Here is a 13,527-nt window from a genome sequence, read left to right on the forward strand (position 1 = left end):
GGGTCTCCGTAAGGGCTTTCACTGTGACAGCCATGACAGTCAGAAACAGCGCAGCTCTCTTAAGACACATAAGCTTCAGAGAAGAACACCTCCAGTGTAATCTGCCAGGATCAGGTCCTCTGTGCCTCTTTAAACCCTCATTTTCTTACATATATATGTAGATATAAAGAGACACGCACGGCCAAGATGGTGTTCACGTGAAATCATGCTGATTTATTGTTTTGTTTTCACCCTATAGGGAACGATCACAAATGAGATCTCTTTGGTATGGCATAACTGCTTCACATAAACAGCGAGCATGTATGGAGAGTTTCAGAAAAGATCTCAAGCTGTGCTCAGATTTGTCAAGATGAAGGCTAAAAATATTGCCCTGATTGTACTCAACTAATCTGTCACCGATTCAAAGCACTGCACAAAGAGAACGTTGATCAAGCTCCAATAAACGTAATATGTCAAATACGTAGAAAGAAGTAGCTATCATAGACTATAATAGCTATACATGTTATTCTAAATAAACAAATGAAGCAAATTATGACAGTCACAAATCACTAACACCAGCACAAAAAAGGTACCACCCAAGACTGCTTTTGTACCTTTTTTTTTCTAAGCGTAGCCAACAGTAACATACTTTTTTGGTCAGTTTTATTTTATTGGAGATCTCCAAGTTTCCTTAAGATGTCCGAGCAATGAAATTTAGTAAAGTCTGTAATCAAACTTCTGTGAAAGAGATTTTACTTTTATCTAAGACAAAATTACTCAATTGAAACATGAAGTCTATGAGCCAAGAGTAAACTTTGAAATATTTAGCTGTTGTTGGTTATATTTAGCTGGTTCTTTTTTTCTGTGGAGTATCTTGACGTCTCAAAGTGGGTCAATAATGGCTATCATTAAACTGTCCTTCGCTCTGTTTGTTGGCTCTCGCTGGGCCAGGTCCATCAACCTCCTCATTCTCCATGCCTGTCCGGTCCTGCTTCCTCACCACTAGCGCTCTTAAATGAGATCGGAATCTATCAGCCCTCCTCTCGCGTGGCCAGCTCAGTCTATGCAGATGCCTCTCGCCGTGAGGCCTGCCTCCTGGGAGATAGGAGTCCACCGGCATCGTCCTCTCCGCGGCTCAAGAGTTTCATTTCCATCCCTGTGATCTAAACAAGCCCATTACCGGCAGGACACAAGCCGGGCCCCTGGAGAAAGCTCGCGGCTAAGCCACCGTGGCTCATAGCCACCTTCAATGGCCATACGTCTGGTGTAGGGACCACATATACGGCCCGGCACTTTATCAGAAGCTCTCCAGAGAAGCGAGGGGAATTGGCTCTTGTGGGTCTCATCGAATCCTCCTCCTGTAGTCAATCAATTACGGGATCAAAAGGCAAGAGAGGAGAGTGTAACAAAGACGAGGACACACGGTTGACTGGGCGGTACCTCGTGGAGGGAGAGAGCTGACGAAAGAGCAGGGAAGGAGGTGGAGGCCGAGGATCGGACAGCCAGAACATGTGCTTTAGCTTAATCCAGAAGAGACTTGAAACATCTCACACATGCCTCAGAGAGAGGTTGACGACGAAAACACAAAGCATATAGGATAAAGAGCACATTGTGAAATATAAAGAACTTAGCGTAATCATCTAAGGCTTTCAAGAGGATAAAATATCAGCTCACCCTATAGATTTATGCTCTGCAAAGCCAAATGAATCACACGTTCTATAAAGGTACTTCAGAGATATGGTAATCCATATGATTTCTGCAGCTACAAATATACCAGGAATATGATTTTACAACAAGGATAAAAAAAAAAATTAGAAAAAAGATTAAAATTGTTGGTTGCTGAGAGCATGAAACTCTTGAAAGTTGCCTTATGTCTCATGTCAAGTCATCATTACTGCATAGTATACCTTTGTTTTCTTAATGTTTTATTTTATGGACATTTTGGTTTGTGCCCACATGCATGAGTGAGAGCAAAGTATTATATAATCAAGAATCTGTACTTGCTGACTTAGTAAATGGTCACAGAGAACAACTAGGCATCACACACAAACAGACTTTTCAAGTATTAAATATTTGAACAGAGAATATTGATTTGAGTTGTAATATTTCATTAGCCAACCAAACACAAAGCTTCCACAAAAAAAAAAAAAAAATGTTCCCAGAAGGCGAATAGCGCCGACTCCGGTTACCCGGATGAGCCTGTGTCATTAGTTTTTACTGGTTATTATCGGGGAATAACATACCTCGGAATGAGGTGACTGACCAGTCAGAATCCAGTATTCCACAGAGCTGTGTAATAAGTTTAGGTATTAAGGATGTAGAATATGATCATGCACACTATATGTGCTTTATAAGTACAATAAGCAGCCGATATGCTAGTAATATGCGTGCTAATATGTGACCCTGGACCACAAAATCAGTCATAAGGGTCTAATGACTGGTTTAATTGGTTTTATGCATTATCTGAAATAAGCTGAATAAATAAGCATTCCATTGCTGTATGGTTTGTTATGATAGGACAATATTTAGCTGAAAAATCTGGAATCTGAGGGTGCAAAAAAATTGCCTTTAAAGTGTTCCAAATGAAGTCCTTAGCAATGCATATTACTAATCAAAAATTAAGTTTTGGTATATTTACTGTAGGAAATTTTCTAAATATCTTCATGGAACATGATCTTTACATAATATCCTAATGATTTTTATAAAAGAAAAATCTGTCATTTTGACCCATACAATGTATTGTTGGCTATTGCTACAAATATGCCTGTGCTGCTTATGACTGGTTTTGTGGTCCAGGGTCACATATGCAACTAGTTAATAGTGAGAATTGGTCCCGATACTGAAGTGTTACGAATATTTCCAAAAAATGTACATATGATACTCCCCTAAAAATTAGCCTATGAAAACAAAGCAGCTTACTACGTTTTAGAGAGGAGCTATAATATGAAACTCTGATTGCGTAGTGATGAATAACGATTCATGCATAGTTGCAAAAGTGACAATCATGTGGTTTGGAATCTCCGGCCATGCCATCAGCATACCATTCATCCTGTGTGACAGCATCTGCCACATGAGTCCGGACCAGAGCAGACAGACAATGAGGATCAATGTCATTGCTAGACAATGGTAGAATGAATGAGTTCCCACAGCTGTAGACACTGCACTGTGTGTTACACTAACTCACATTCTGGAGTCTATTCACATGCACCTAATTTTAGGTAAGGTAGGAGACTGTCTAAGATACCTTCTTTTCACCAATTCTACACCCTTAAAAATGAAGGTTCTTTATTGACATTGACTGGTTCACTGAAGAACATCCATGGAACCTTTCCATTGTACAGAAGGTTCTTTAAAGTGAAAAAGGTTCTTCAGATTATTAAAATGTCCCTTTTTTTAAAGAACTGTTCACTGAAAGGTTCTTTGTGGAACCGACATGTTTCTTCTTTTGGGCCTTTTGGCATTTTTATTTTCAAGAGTGTATACCTATATAAAGTACAGGTGCAGAAGATGAATTGGCAACTTCTAAAGAAAAACTAACAGACAGATTAAAGTAGAGGATTTAAAGAACAAATCTAGGAGAAACCTGATAATCTGGTACTTTCTGAACGGAATGGTGCAATCTTATCATAATCTTATATTTTTCAAAATGTAGAGGATGCAAACCTCATCAATTCCTTCCAGTCTTGATTTGCAGAAGTGGATTTACTTTGAAAACATTGGATTTTTTTTAAAATCGCAAGTAAATTTCACAAATAATTGGCAAGAATTTTTTTTTTTTTTTTGCTCCAATAATCTGTGTACAACTTCTAAAAATGAGTTTTACAGTTACATTGTGGAGACCATTGGGGCCAAAGTTTTATGATCTACATCCCAGGTAGTTTCAGAGTTAAAATATCTTCAAGATATTCATGTTGAGTTAGAATATTCATGGTCACACTTGGTCCTATTCTCCCTATTAACAAACCATTAACTATAACTTGTGCCTCAATAAACTCCTAATTTACTGTTTATTAATAGTTAGTAAGGTAGTTGTTAAGTTTATGTATTGGGTAGGATTAGGGGTGTAGAATATGGTCATGCAGAATATGTGCTTTATTAGTGCTAATAAACAGCCAATATGTTAATAATAGGCCTGCTAATAAACAACTAGTTAATAGTGAGAATTGGTCCCCGTACTAAAGTGTTTCATATACTCTTCACCAGGATGAAACTAAAAACCATAGCATAGAAATGTTTATAGTAATGTTTTACATGTAGCATTTCAAAGTTCTCATCAGGTCATAATGCATATAATAAGGTATTAAAAATGGCCAAAAATATAATCTAGAACAGCTTAGTCAAACCTATCATCACTTTGTCAAACAAATTCAATAAATAAAAGACAAACTCTGGATGTTTGATCCTTATGTCAGTTTTAGAGCTTTAATTGATAACATTTACGCCAGTGTTACAGTAAAGACACCAACAGGCTGAGGGTAGTAAATACCAAATACAAGGTTCCCACTAAAGCTACTACTTCATACAGCAGAATAAATTATACCATGGTAACGTACACACATGCTGAAAGGAAATGGGAGGAAAGCATAAACACAAATGCTAACGAAAGCAGGTGCCCAGTTTGACGTCCCAGAGGGGCATGATGGGTAATATTTTTAATATCCCAATGTTGATTAACAAAGGTGTTAGCCATGGATGTTCTATACTAGAAGTCTTTTGATTGCTCATTTGATGAAGATATCACAGTTGAAAGGGAAGTGGGCGAGGTTTGGGTCAGGTGGTTTCTTCAAGAGTTCTTTTCCCCTTAAATGCACCCAATAAAACGTTCGCTCGAAGATTCGTTGAAGAGTCAGAAGGAGTCAGTTAGCACCGAACACTGCTGTGTTTCCCACAGTCCGTTAAATGAGCCATCAGTCACCTCCAAATATTATGAATGTCAATATTTCATCTTCATTATGGATCCACCGATTCGAAGCTAGGAATCATAAGCAAACGATTCACCTTCCAGTCAGTTTTAAGTGCGACTGTCTTTTATCAAGAGCTTGAATCCTAAGAAAAATTATACATAATAACTATCGAAAGCAAAGAAACAAAAGCAGTAAATATAAACACAAAATTACAATATAAGACTTACACATATCCCCTGCTTCATCTACCACACAACACCTTTTCTGTTTTAGTATAAAACATATTCTTTATAAACAAACAATAAACGATCTGCTTCATCTACTGTACAGTTCCAATTATGTCAAAATGTCAACTGTGAGTGCTACACAAATGTCGAAATTTCACGACGTTTTTTTTTTGTACAAACTTGTGAATGCATGAGACCAGCAGCCCTGGCGTGTGTATTTGTATCCGTTTGTAACGTAAAAAGGAGAAAATGAAATGGGAACGGAAGAAAGAGGTTGCGACGGATTCTTTGATTGGTCACTTCTGTAATCTGATCATAGGCAGAAATAGGTGGAATGTTGTCAAAATTGTCATAAAGTGTCAAAAGTATAGGGTCAGTTAGATTTGTTTTTAATTAATGCGTTTATTTTATTCAGCAAAGATTCATTAAATTGATCAAAATTGACATTAAAGACATTTATAATGTTATGAAAGATAATAAATGCTCTTCTTCATCAAAGAATCCTGGAAAATAAAATGATCATGGTTTCCACAAAACCATTAACTGTCTTTGAAACTGACAATTAGTAATTTTTTTTTTTTTTTTAGCAGGATTCAGAATATTAGAATGATTTCTGAAGGATCACATGACACTGAAGACTGGAGTAATGATGCTGAAAATTCAACTTTGCATCACAGGAACAAATTATATTTTAATGTATATTCAAATAGAAAATGCTTTTTTAAATTGTAATAATATTTCCTGTTTTGATTGTATTTTTGATCAATATTGAAAAATATTTATCATACTGACCCCAAACTTTTAAACACTTAGTACATTTTACTTAGTTAACAAAAGCAAACTGTATAATCTATATGGAATGTTAAATGTTTGCAGTGCTTGACTCAAAATCATAATATAAATGTTTAAAACTAGAAATTGTTGTCTAGTTTGAGGGCAAAGTGGTGCTTCACTCTAAAATTTAAAATTTTGAAAAAAAATTCTAAATCCAGTATCCAGACAATGTTGTTTTCTTTCCCCCAGATGATCGCTGAGGACAAAATGGGCATCTGAGCGAGGGAAGAATCGCTGGTCCTTTAAAAGCACTGCTAATTCCCAGCAGAAAGCCAGACTTCCCACAGAGTGGCCAAGTTTGCATGGAATGTCAAGTGAAATATGAAGGCAGAGAAGGTCAAATCGCTCAGGAACATTACGGCTGGAAAGTGAAAAACCAGCAGTCACACTTTCAACACACACACACACACACGATCCCCCATTCGTTTTAGCCCACTGCTTGCATTTCACGTAAAAAACTTGGGGTTTTGAATTAGTAACAAATGCTACGTGTTGATCTTGAAACAACAAAACGAAACTATAATTACGATAATCATAATTACAACAATTGTAAGGGCAATCGTAATAACAATATCGATAGAAAACAAGCGAGATTATCCATTGTAATGACACTGAGATTCATACACGACTATGCACAGCGAGGTGAAAGTACGTTTTGGAAATGGCTCGGAATGCGTTCTTGCATCCGTCGACGTGCCTGCAGCCGCTGCGTGGTCCTCTTGTCCGAGTTAGAGGTACAAGCCCAGAATCACGAGAAGGTCACGTCAAATGGAATGGCAAGAGTTTCTTGTCTTGAAAATCAGAGTAAAAGCCTCTCACGCTCGTGCCGCCGGATGCGCTGAAGAGCTCCAGCTGGTCGGAGGAGGTGTTTGTGCATCTGAGAGAGTGTGAAGGTGTGTTTGTAGTGGTCGGACTCAGTAAGCCTGTCCTGTCTCCACCTGCAGAAGTCCCAGCACTGCTGAATGATCGCCCAGCTTCATCCTTCTCTGAGTCGACAGACTCACGTTCTTGGCCAGATAGTCCACAGCGGCTGTAGGAAACGACACAAAAACATGTTCTCATGAGTAGGATGACACACCAGTTTATGCATTAATAAAACACCACTAGCATACAGAAGGCCTTCGGTTTGGTTAGTTCAAACGGTTTCAATGAACCGGTTCAAAAACGGATTCACTGGACTTTTTGTTGTTTATTTACTGATACTGGACCATTCCGTGCGTGGTCTTTTTAGGTATATTTTTAGTTTTACTGGTTATGTTTACTGTATATAGAAAAGAGACCTAATTATGATTTTAAAACTCAGTTTCATAAACAATGGCATTAAAAAAAATGCTGGGTTAAATACAACCCAGCGGTTGGGATACTGCCCAGAAGGTTGGGTTAGACATTTAAACCAACTGTTGGTTGAAAACAGTTGTTCTGTCCAATATTTACCCAGCACTGGGTTTTATTTAACCCAGCATTTTTTAGAGTGTATATATTTATCTATCTTTAGTCATTTTAATACTTAAAAATAGTTGCTTTGGTAACTAACTGAAATACATAAGTTTAGGTTTAAGATTTTATGAAATTATTTATATTTGATTTAATTACAGCTTTATTTCAACAATTGGAAATCATTTTTTAAATAGTTTTAGAAACTGACAACAGTGATTTAATCGAATTGTTAAAACAGAACCATCACATACAAACACAATCCAGCACAGTATTACATGTTTAATACAGTCACTGGTCACTTCTTTAAACTTCTGACCAGAGTATTCAACAAATGGCACATATAAAGATTAATAAAATATATTACAAACTAAAATGGGCATTTAGTCAGTCAAGGGCTAGAGAGATGAGAATGCCTGGTGTCATTCATTCAGCTCTCTCTCTCTCTCTCTCTGTGTGTGTGTGTGTGTGTGTGTGCCAGTCTTTATTAATCTGAGCGTTTGAGATTTCATGCTTCATACTCGCCTCGATTTCAGCCGCTCTCTCGTCTGACTCATTAAACAGATCAGTCCTCTCAATCTCACTCATAATTAACCTGACATTCGCTTGTCAGATCTCTTCAATCAACCCTCCTGCACCTTCTGATGGACCTGACACTACTTCACACTCCCATACACACACACACGTTTACCTACACATCTCACCGCAGACAAACCACAGACCTCTGCTGTTTTCATATGAAGCTCATCATAATGACTACAGACTAACCCCCCCCCCCCCCCCCCCCCAATTTTTTTTTTTTTTTTTTTTTAAATAAAATAAAAATAAATTTGGAATAATCTTAAGCAATCTTTGAGGACATCCTCAAAGAGAGTTTTGTTCGATTTAGATAACCTCTGGGGAACAATTTTATCCCCAAACTAAAGTTTGTACGGAAGTTCTAAGCGGCCATGCATTATTATAATTTTTCTGTCTTGTTTTCTCGTGATCTCGACATAACGAAAGTTGTTTTGTCGTTATCACGACTTAATTTTCTCTGTGTATTCGGCATGAGAAAATGCTATAGAAGCAGCATCATCGCAGCATCATGGATGATCGTATTCGCTTTTACTTTGATCAGGGACTCACTCAAACTGAAATAATAAAAATAAAAATATGGTATAAGTACCATCCCAAATATTGAAGGTGTTGTGTGTGTGACCGACTACATTGATCCATGATAGAATAGTACTTGTCATGCATATTCATACTCGGACATTTTAGCTCTGTGTCTGTCAGTGATTGACGACTTACACATAAGTGTTCGACACTTGAGAAGGAGGCTGTCGGGTCTGCAACTTTATCGTCGAAGACAATTATAGCAACCCTGATTTTCTCATGATAGCTACAATTACGTCGTGAGAAAATGGTTTCAGATAACCACAAAACAACTTTCGTTATGTCGAGATCACGAGAAAATTAAGTCGTGATAACGACAAAACAACTCGTTATGTCGTGATCACGAGAAAATTAAGTCGTGATCACGAGAAAACAAGACAGAAAAATTATAATAATGCATGGCCGCTTAGAACTTCCGTAAGTTTGGATACAATATCTCAAGGTTTGTAAGACATATCCATCACAAAACACACGTGTAGATAAAAACCACTGACTTCTGTGACAACATCAGCCTCTGATTATGTTAATTCAATCAATCAATTCTTTCCTGCCCTGAAGCTTGTGTGTGTGTGAGAGAGGGGTGACTAAAAGGACATTAGGACCCTCGGGGGTGTAAAAGTGGGCTTTGAAGTGTCTGTTTCCCATTCGAGGGAAGAGTACTGTGACTAACAGAGGAGCCTGGGGCTGGCGCTGGGGTCTTTATCAGGAGCATGTGTCTGCCCTGCTCTGATGGGCAGAGGGGTCAGAGAGACGGGCACTGCTCACCCTCAGAGAGGAAACAGACTAAAACTGTCGATACGCACTGACTGAACTATAGTGGCTTCCCTACTGAAAAGATCAGCATGTGCTGTACTGGCTCACCAAGGATGCATTTATTTGATTAAAAATATAGTAAAAACAGTAATATTGTGAAATATTATTACAATTTCAAATAACTGTTTTCTATATTTATATATTTTAAAATGTAATTTATTCCTGTGATGCAAAGCTGAATTTTCAGCACCGTTACTTCAGTCTTCAGTGTCACATGATCCTTCAGAAATAATTCTAATATGCTGATTTGCTGCTCATTTATTATTATCAGTTATGCTCAATTTTTAATAATGTTTTGTGGAAACTGGTACATGTTATTTATTTATTTATTTTTTGATGTTCAAAATGTTTGAAGTTCAAAAGAACAGCATTTATTCATTTTTTTAATGGAAATCTTTTCTAACATTTACTGTCTTTACTATTATTATTGATAACTTTAATGCATTCTTGCAGAATAAAAGTATTAATTTCTAAAAAAAAAAAAAAAACAGTTTATGGAAAAATAACTAATTTGAGCTGAATGGCTTTTGAAATGCAAGCTATAAATGAGAAAATAAACTAGACCAAGTATTTAAAATAAGTGATTTTGAGTCATCTGTCCAGAACCAAGACCAGCATTTTGATTTATATTAATTTATCGCAACAATCTTGGATCACAAAAAGGCCATAACACTTATGATATATACTAACTTTTATAAATTTTAAGTTTCTTTCTTTTTTCTTCTTTATATTAATTAATACTTTTTTTTTTAGAAATTATTTATTAAATTGATTGAAAATGATGAAAGATGATAGACATTTATAATGTTACAAAAAATTGGAAATAAATGCCGAACTTTCTATTAACGAAAGAGTCCAATATATTATAATTTCCACAATTTTTATTAGGCAGCACAGCTGTTTTTAACCTTAATAATAACCATGTTTCTTAAGCAGCAAATCAGCATATTAGAATGATTTCTAAAGGATCATGTGAGACGACACTTTATCACAAATTCAGCTTTGCATCACAAAAATAAATGACATTTTAAAACATATTCAAACAGAAAACAGTTTTTTGAAATCGTAATAATATATACTGTTTTTATTGTATTTTTTATCAAATAAATGCACCCATAGTGAGATTTACCGACACATTTTAAACAGCAGTGACATATACAGACTCAGAGCATATAATGGAGGGGTGGTACGTACTCTGGCCATATTGGCTGTACTGGTATCCAGCAGTGACGGGGTCCACGCTGTAGCTGGCGGCGCTGTATGTGGGGGGACAGTAGGACTGAGAGGAGGCCAGACTGTCCACACTCTTGATGGGGTCTGAACGCTGGCTGCAGCTCGCTGAGATGGGGTTAGAAGCCTCCAGACTGCCGTGCAGAGGAGAGATGGAGAAATCGTGCTGAGGCTGGGTCGGGACGGCACTGGGATTACTCAAAATACTCATCACCTAGAGAGAGACACAAAGACAGAAGCAGGTGTTTAGCAGGAATAACCAACTTGCACGTAAAATGACCAATAAAGGACAATTTGCTTTTTTATGGAACCTTTAGACGGCAAAATATATACTTGCATTTATTTTCTCAAACAAATCTTGTGAAGACACCACGCATTGTATTTGCTAAATGAAATCCAATACTTCTATCTTACTAATTTTGGGTGCTGATTCCAGAATATAGTGCCTGTTATAGCATGTCATAGTTTCTAAGAAAATGTGATGCATTTTGTTGCATTTTTGCTATCTAGAACCATTTCTAAGGTGAACAAGTCTTGTATTTTTTCTTAATCACCAGACTGCACAATGATTTGTTCAATTCTCAGCTGATTTTCACGTTATTTTATGTTTGATCCTAGTTAAATGGTGCTTGACTGCTTTTGTTATTTCTATAAGAACATTAAAGCTGATACATATGCAATAAGAAAAAAAACAACTTCATTCTCATTTTATGAAAAACTACATGATGGAAATATTTTATTTATATTTATTAGTGCTGTCAACTGATTAATCACGATTAATCGCATACAAAATAAAAGTTTTTGTTAATGTAATATATGTGTGTGTACTGTGTATATTTATTAAGTATATAAATACACACACATACAGTATATATTTTGAAAATATTTACATGTATTTATGTACATATATATATATATATATATATTACTATTTATAAAATGTATACTATATATAAATATATTTAATGTACAAATATATATAATATGTAATATATAAAATTTCTTAAATATATACATGCATGTGCCTGTATTTATATATACATAATAAATATACACAGTACAAACATTTATATTATGTAAACAAAACTTTTATTTTGGATGTGATTAATCGCGATTAATTGTTTGACAGAACTAATATTTTTGAACTCAGCATCATCAAATTTTTTATTATTAATATTTTTTATTTTTTCGCAAATGTCTGTGATATCTTTCAAATATTTGATGTTTTTTTTTTTTTATCTTTTTGACGTGTTTAAGAGTGGCAAATACTTTAACTTTGACCGCTTTGGCAGATATTTAATGCTCTGAGTTATCAAATGGTACAACGGCAAGAGTTCCTCTCACACGGCAGGTCATTCTCACAGAAACGGAGGGAAGGGACAGAGAGTGAATTGGTGCCAGGCACAGAGCACAGCCAGCATCCCAGAGTGATTACCAGAAAGAGTGATACAGCAAAAGAAAGAGACGGGGGAGCGAGGCCAGACCCATCAGACCCCAGCGGCAGTGCCAAACAGACCCCTGTCCAGAGGCCTCCAGCACAACAAGCACTGAGGGAGAAGATAATCCCGCCCCCAGGCCCCAGAAACACCCCCATGCTCATGAATAATAATGAGCAGCGGTCCGAACAGAGCCAAGTATGTGATCTCCCATCCCTAACACACAGGCCGCGCTCTTAAACTAACATTAATGTGAGCACAAGGTGCATGTTTAACTGTTTGTGCATTGAGAAACAATGAATGGCTAAGATCTGCATTGTTTGTGGAACTTGCAATCAACTCAATTAATGACTGTTCGAAAACTTTCATACCACTCATGCTCATGTTGCAGTAAAATGCATATACTTTGCCTTGAATGACCTACTAAATTCATCAAAATTTTGCACAATGCAATGCACTTGACCCTCCATTCCTAGTATGAGGAATGAAATGGAGCCACGATTTTAATTCTTACAATCATTATTAGACTTATAAAAGGCATTACTCTTAATTAAACATCTAAGACCAAGTAAGACCATGTGACAATAACGTAGCATACTGCTGTTTGAAAGAAAAAGTGTTTGGGGCTGGATAATAGTTTTCTAGGAAGCCCAACACATGGTCTTCCCTCTCAGTCGACAGAAAGCATCCTTCCCAGCATCAGGTTCACGTTGTGTCTCGATACGCTACGCTGCCCTTTGACTCCCTTTGGCTGCTAAAGCAATTAGAGCATCCAGTGCTGCTTAAACACACACAGACGTGACACACACAAACTCATATCCGTGTGAGTTTAAACACAGTTCACATGGCGACATCAGCACAAACCTCCAAAACAACGAGAGGCGCGCACGAGCGGACGGGGAAAATTAATCACATTATGATTAATATTCCCTAAATGTCTCGCAGGAAATATGGAGCACTTGAGGCTCATCAGACACATAATGCTGGTTAGCGGTTTCCTCATACTAATTCTATCAGTATGGAAGCCCCTTCTGCGCACATGTGACATGCATCCACATAAGTAGGAGATTCATTGCCGTGTCTTTATAAGAGACACATGTGATGTGGCCATATGGCTGGAAGATTCATACGTTTCCTGATTATAGCAGATTACGCGAATAGAAAGCACAAGTAGCCCTTGTTGGTGGCCACACGAGGGGGCCGTGGGGTGGATGATGGGGGCGGACGGCAGCTGCAGGGGTGGGAGAGATTTAGCCATTGGTTAATTGAAGCTTGATTACACTGCTTCCTTCTTTATATGCACATTAAATTAAAGCGGCAGACAATCAGGACTGACTCCTCTATCAGTGCTTCTAATTATAAAGTGCCAAATTCCAGCAGCGCTTCCTCAACAGAGCTTCGCTGACCTCCTTTGGAGAGTGAGTGAAGCAAAATCTCTGGACCTTTGCTGGAAAGGCCGGGCTGCTATTTTCTAATGTCACACTCCTGGTTTCTTCAAGATGAAACCCTGCT

The 13,527-nt window shown here is 37.2% G+C and overlaps 1 protein-coding gene across 3 annotated transcripts in view; it reads right to left on the reverse strand.

Moving 5' to 3' along the window:
* Positions 1-6,858: 6,858 nt before the first annotated feature.
* LOC306856561 (paired box protein Pax-7) overlaps positions 6,859-13,527 on the reverse strand; it is a gene marked incomplete at both ends in the record, with an annotated part of 61,420 nt that continues 54,751 nt past the window's right edge. For all 3 annotated transcript variants that reach the window (XM_079395919.1, XM_079395918.1, XM_079395917.1), the window contains 2 exons: positions 6,859-6,974; positions 10,544-10,793. In XM_079395919.1, the coding sequence (XP_079252045.1) occupies positions 6,859-6,974; positions 10,544-10,793 (366 nt within the window). The remainder of the gene's footprint in view (positions 6,975-10,543; positions 10,794-13,527) is intronic.

The sequence above is a fragment of the Barbus barbus genome (genome assembly GCF_936440315.1).
Source record: "Barbus barbus genome assembly, chromosome: 37".
Classification (NCBI taxonomy): domain Eukaryota; kingdom Metazoa; phylum Chordata; class Actinopteri; order Cypriniformes; family Cyprinidae; genus Barbus; species Barbus barbus.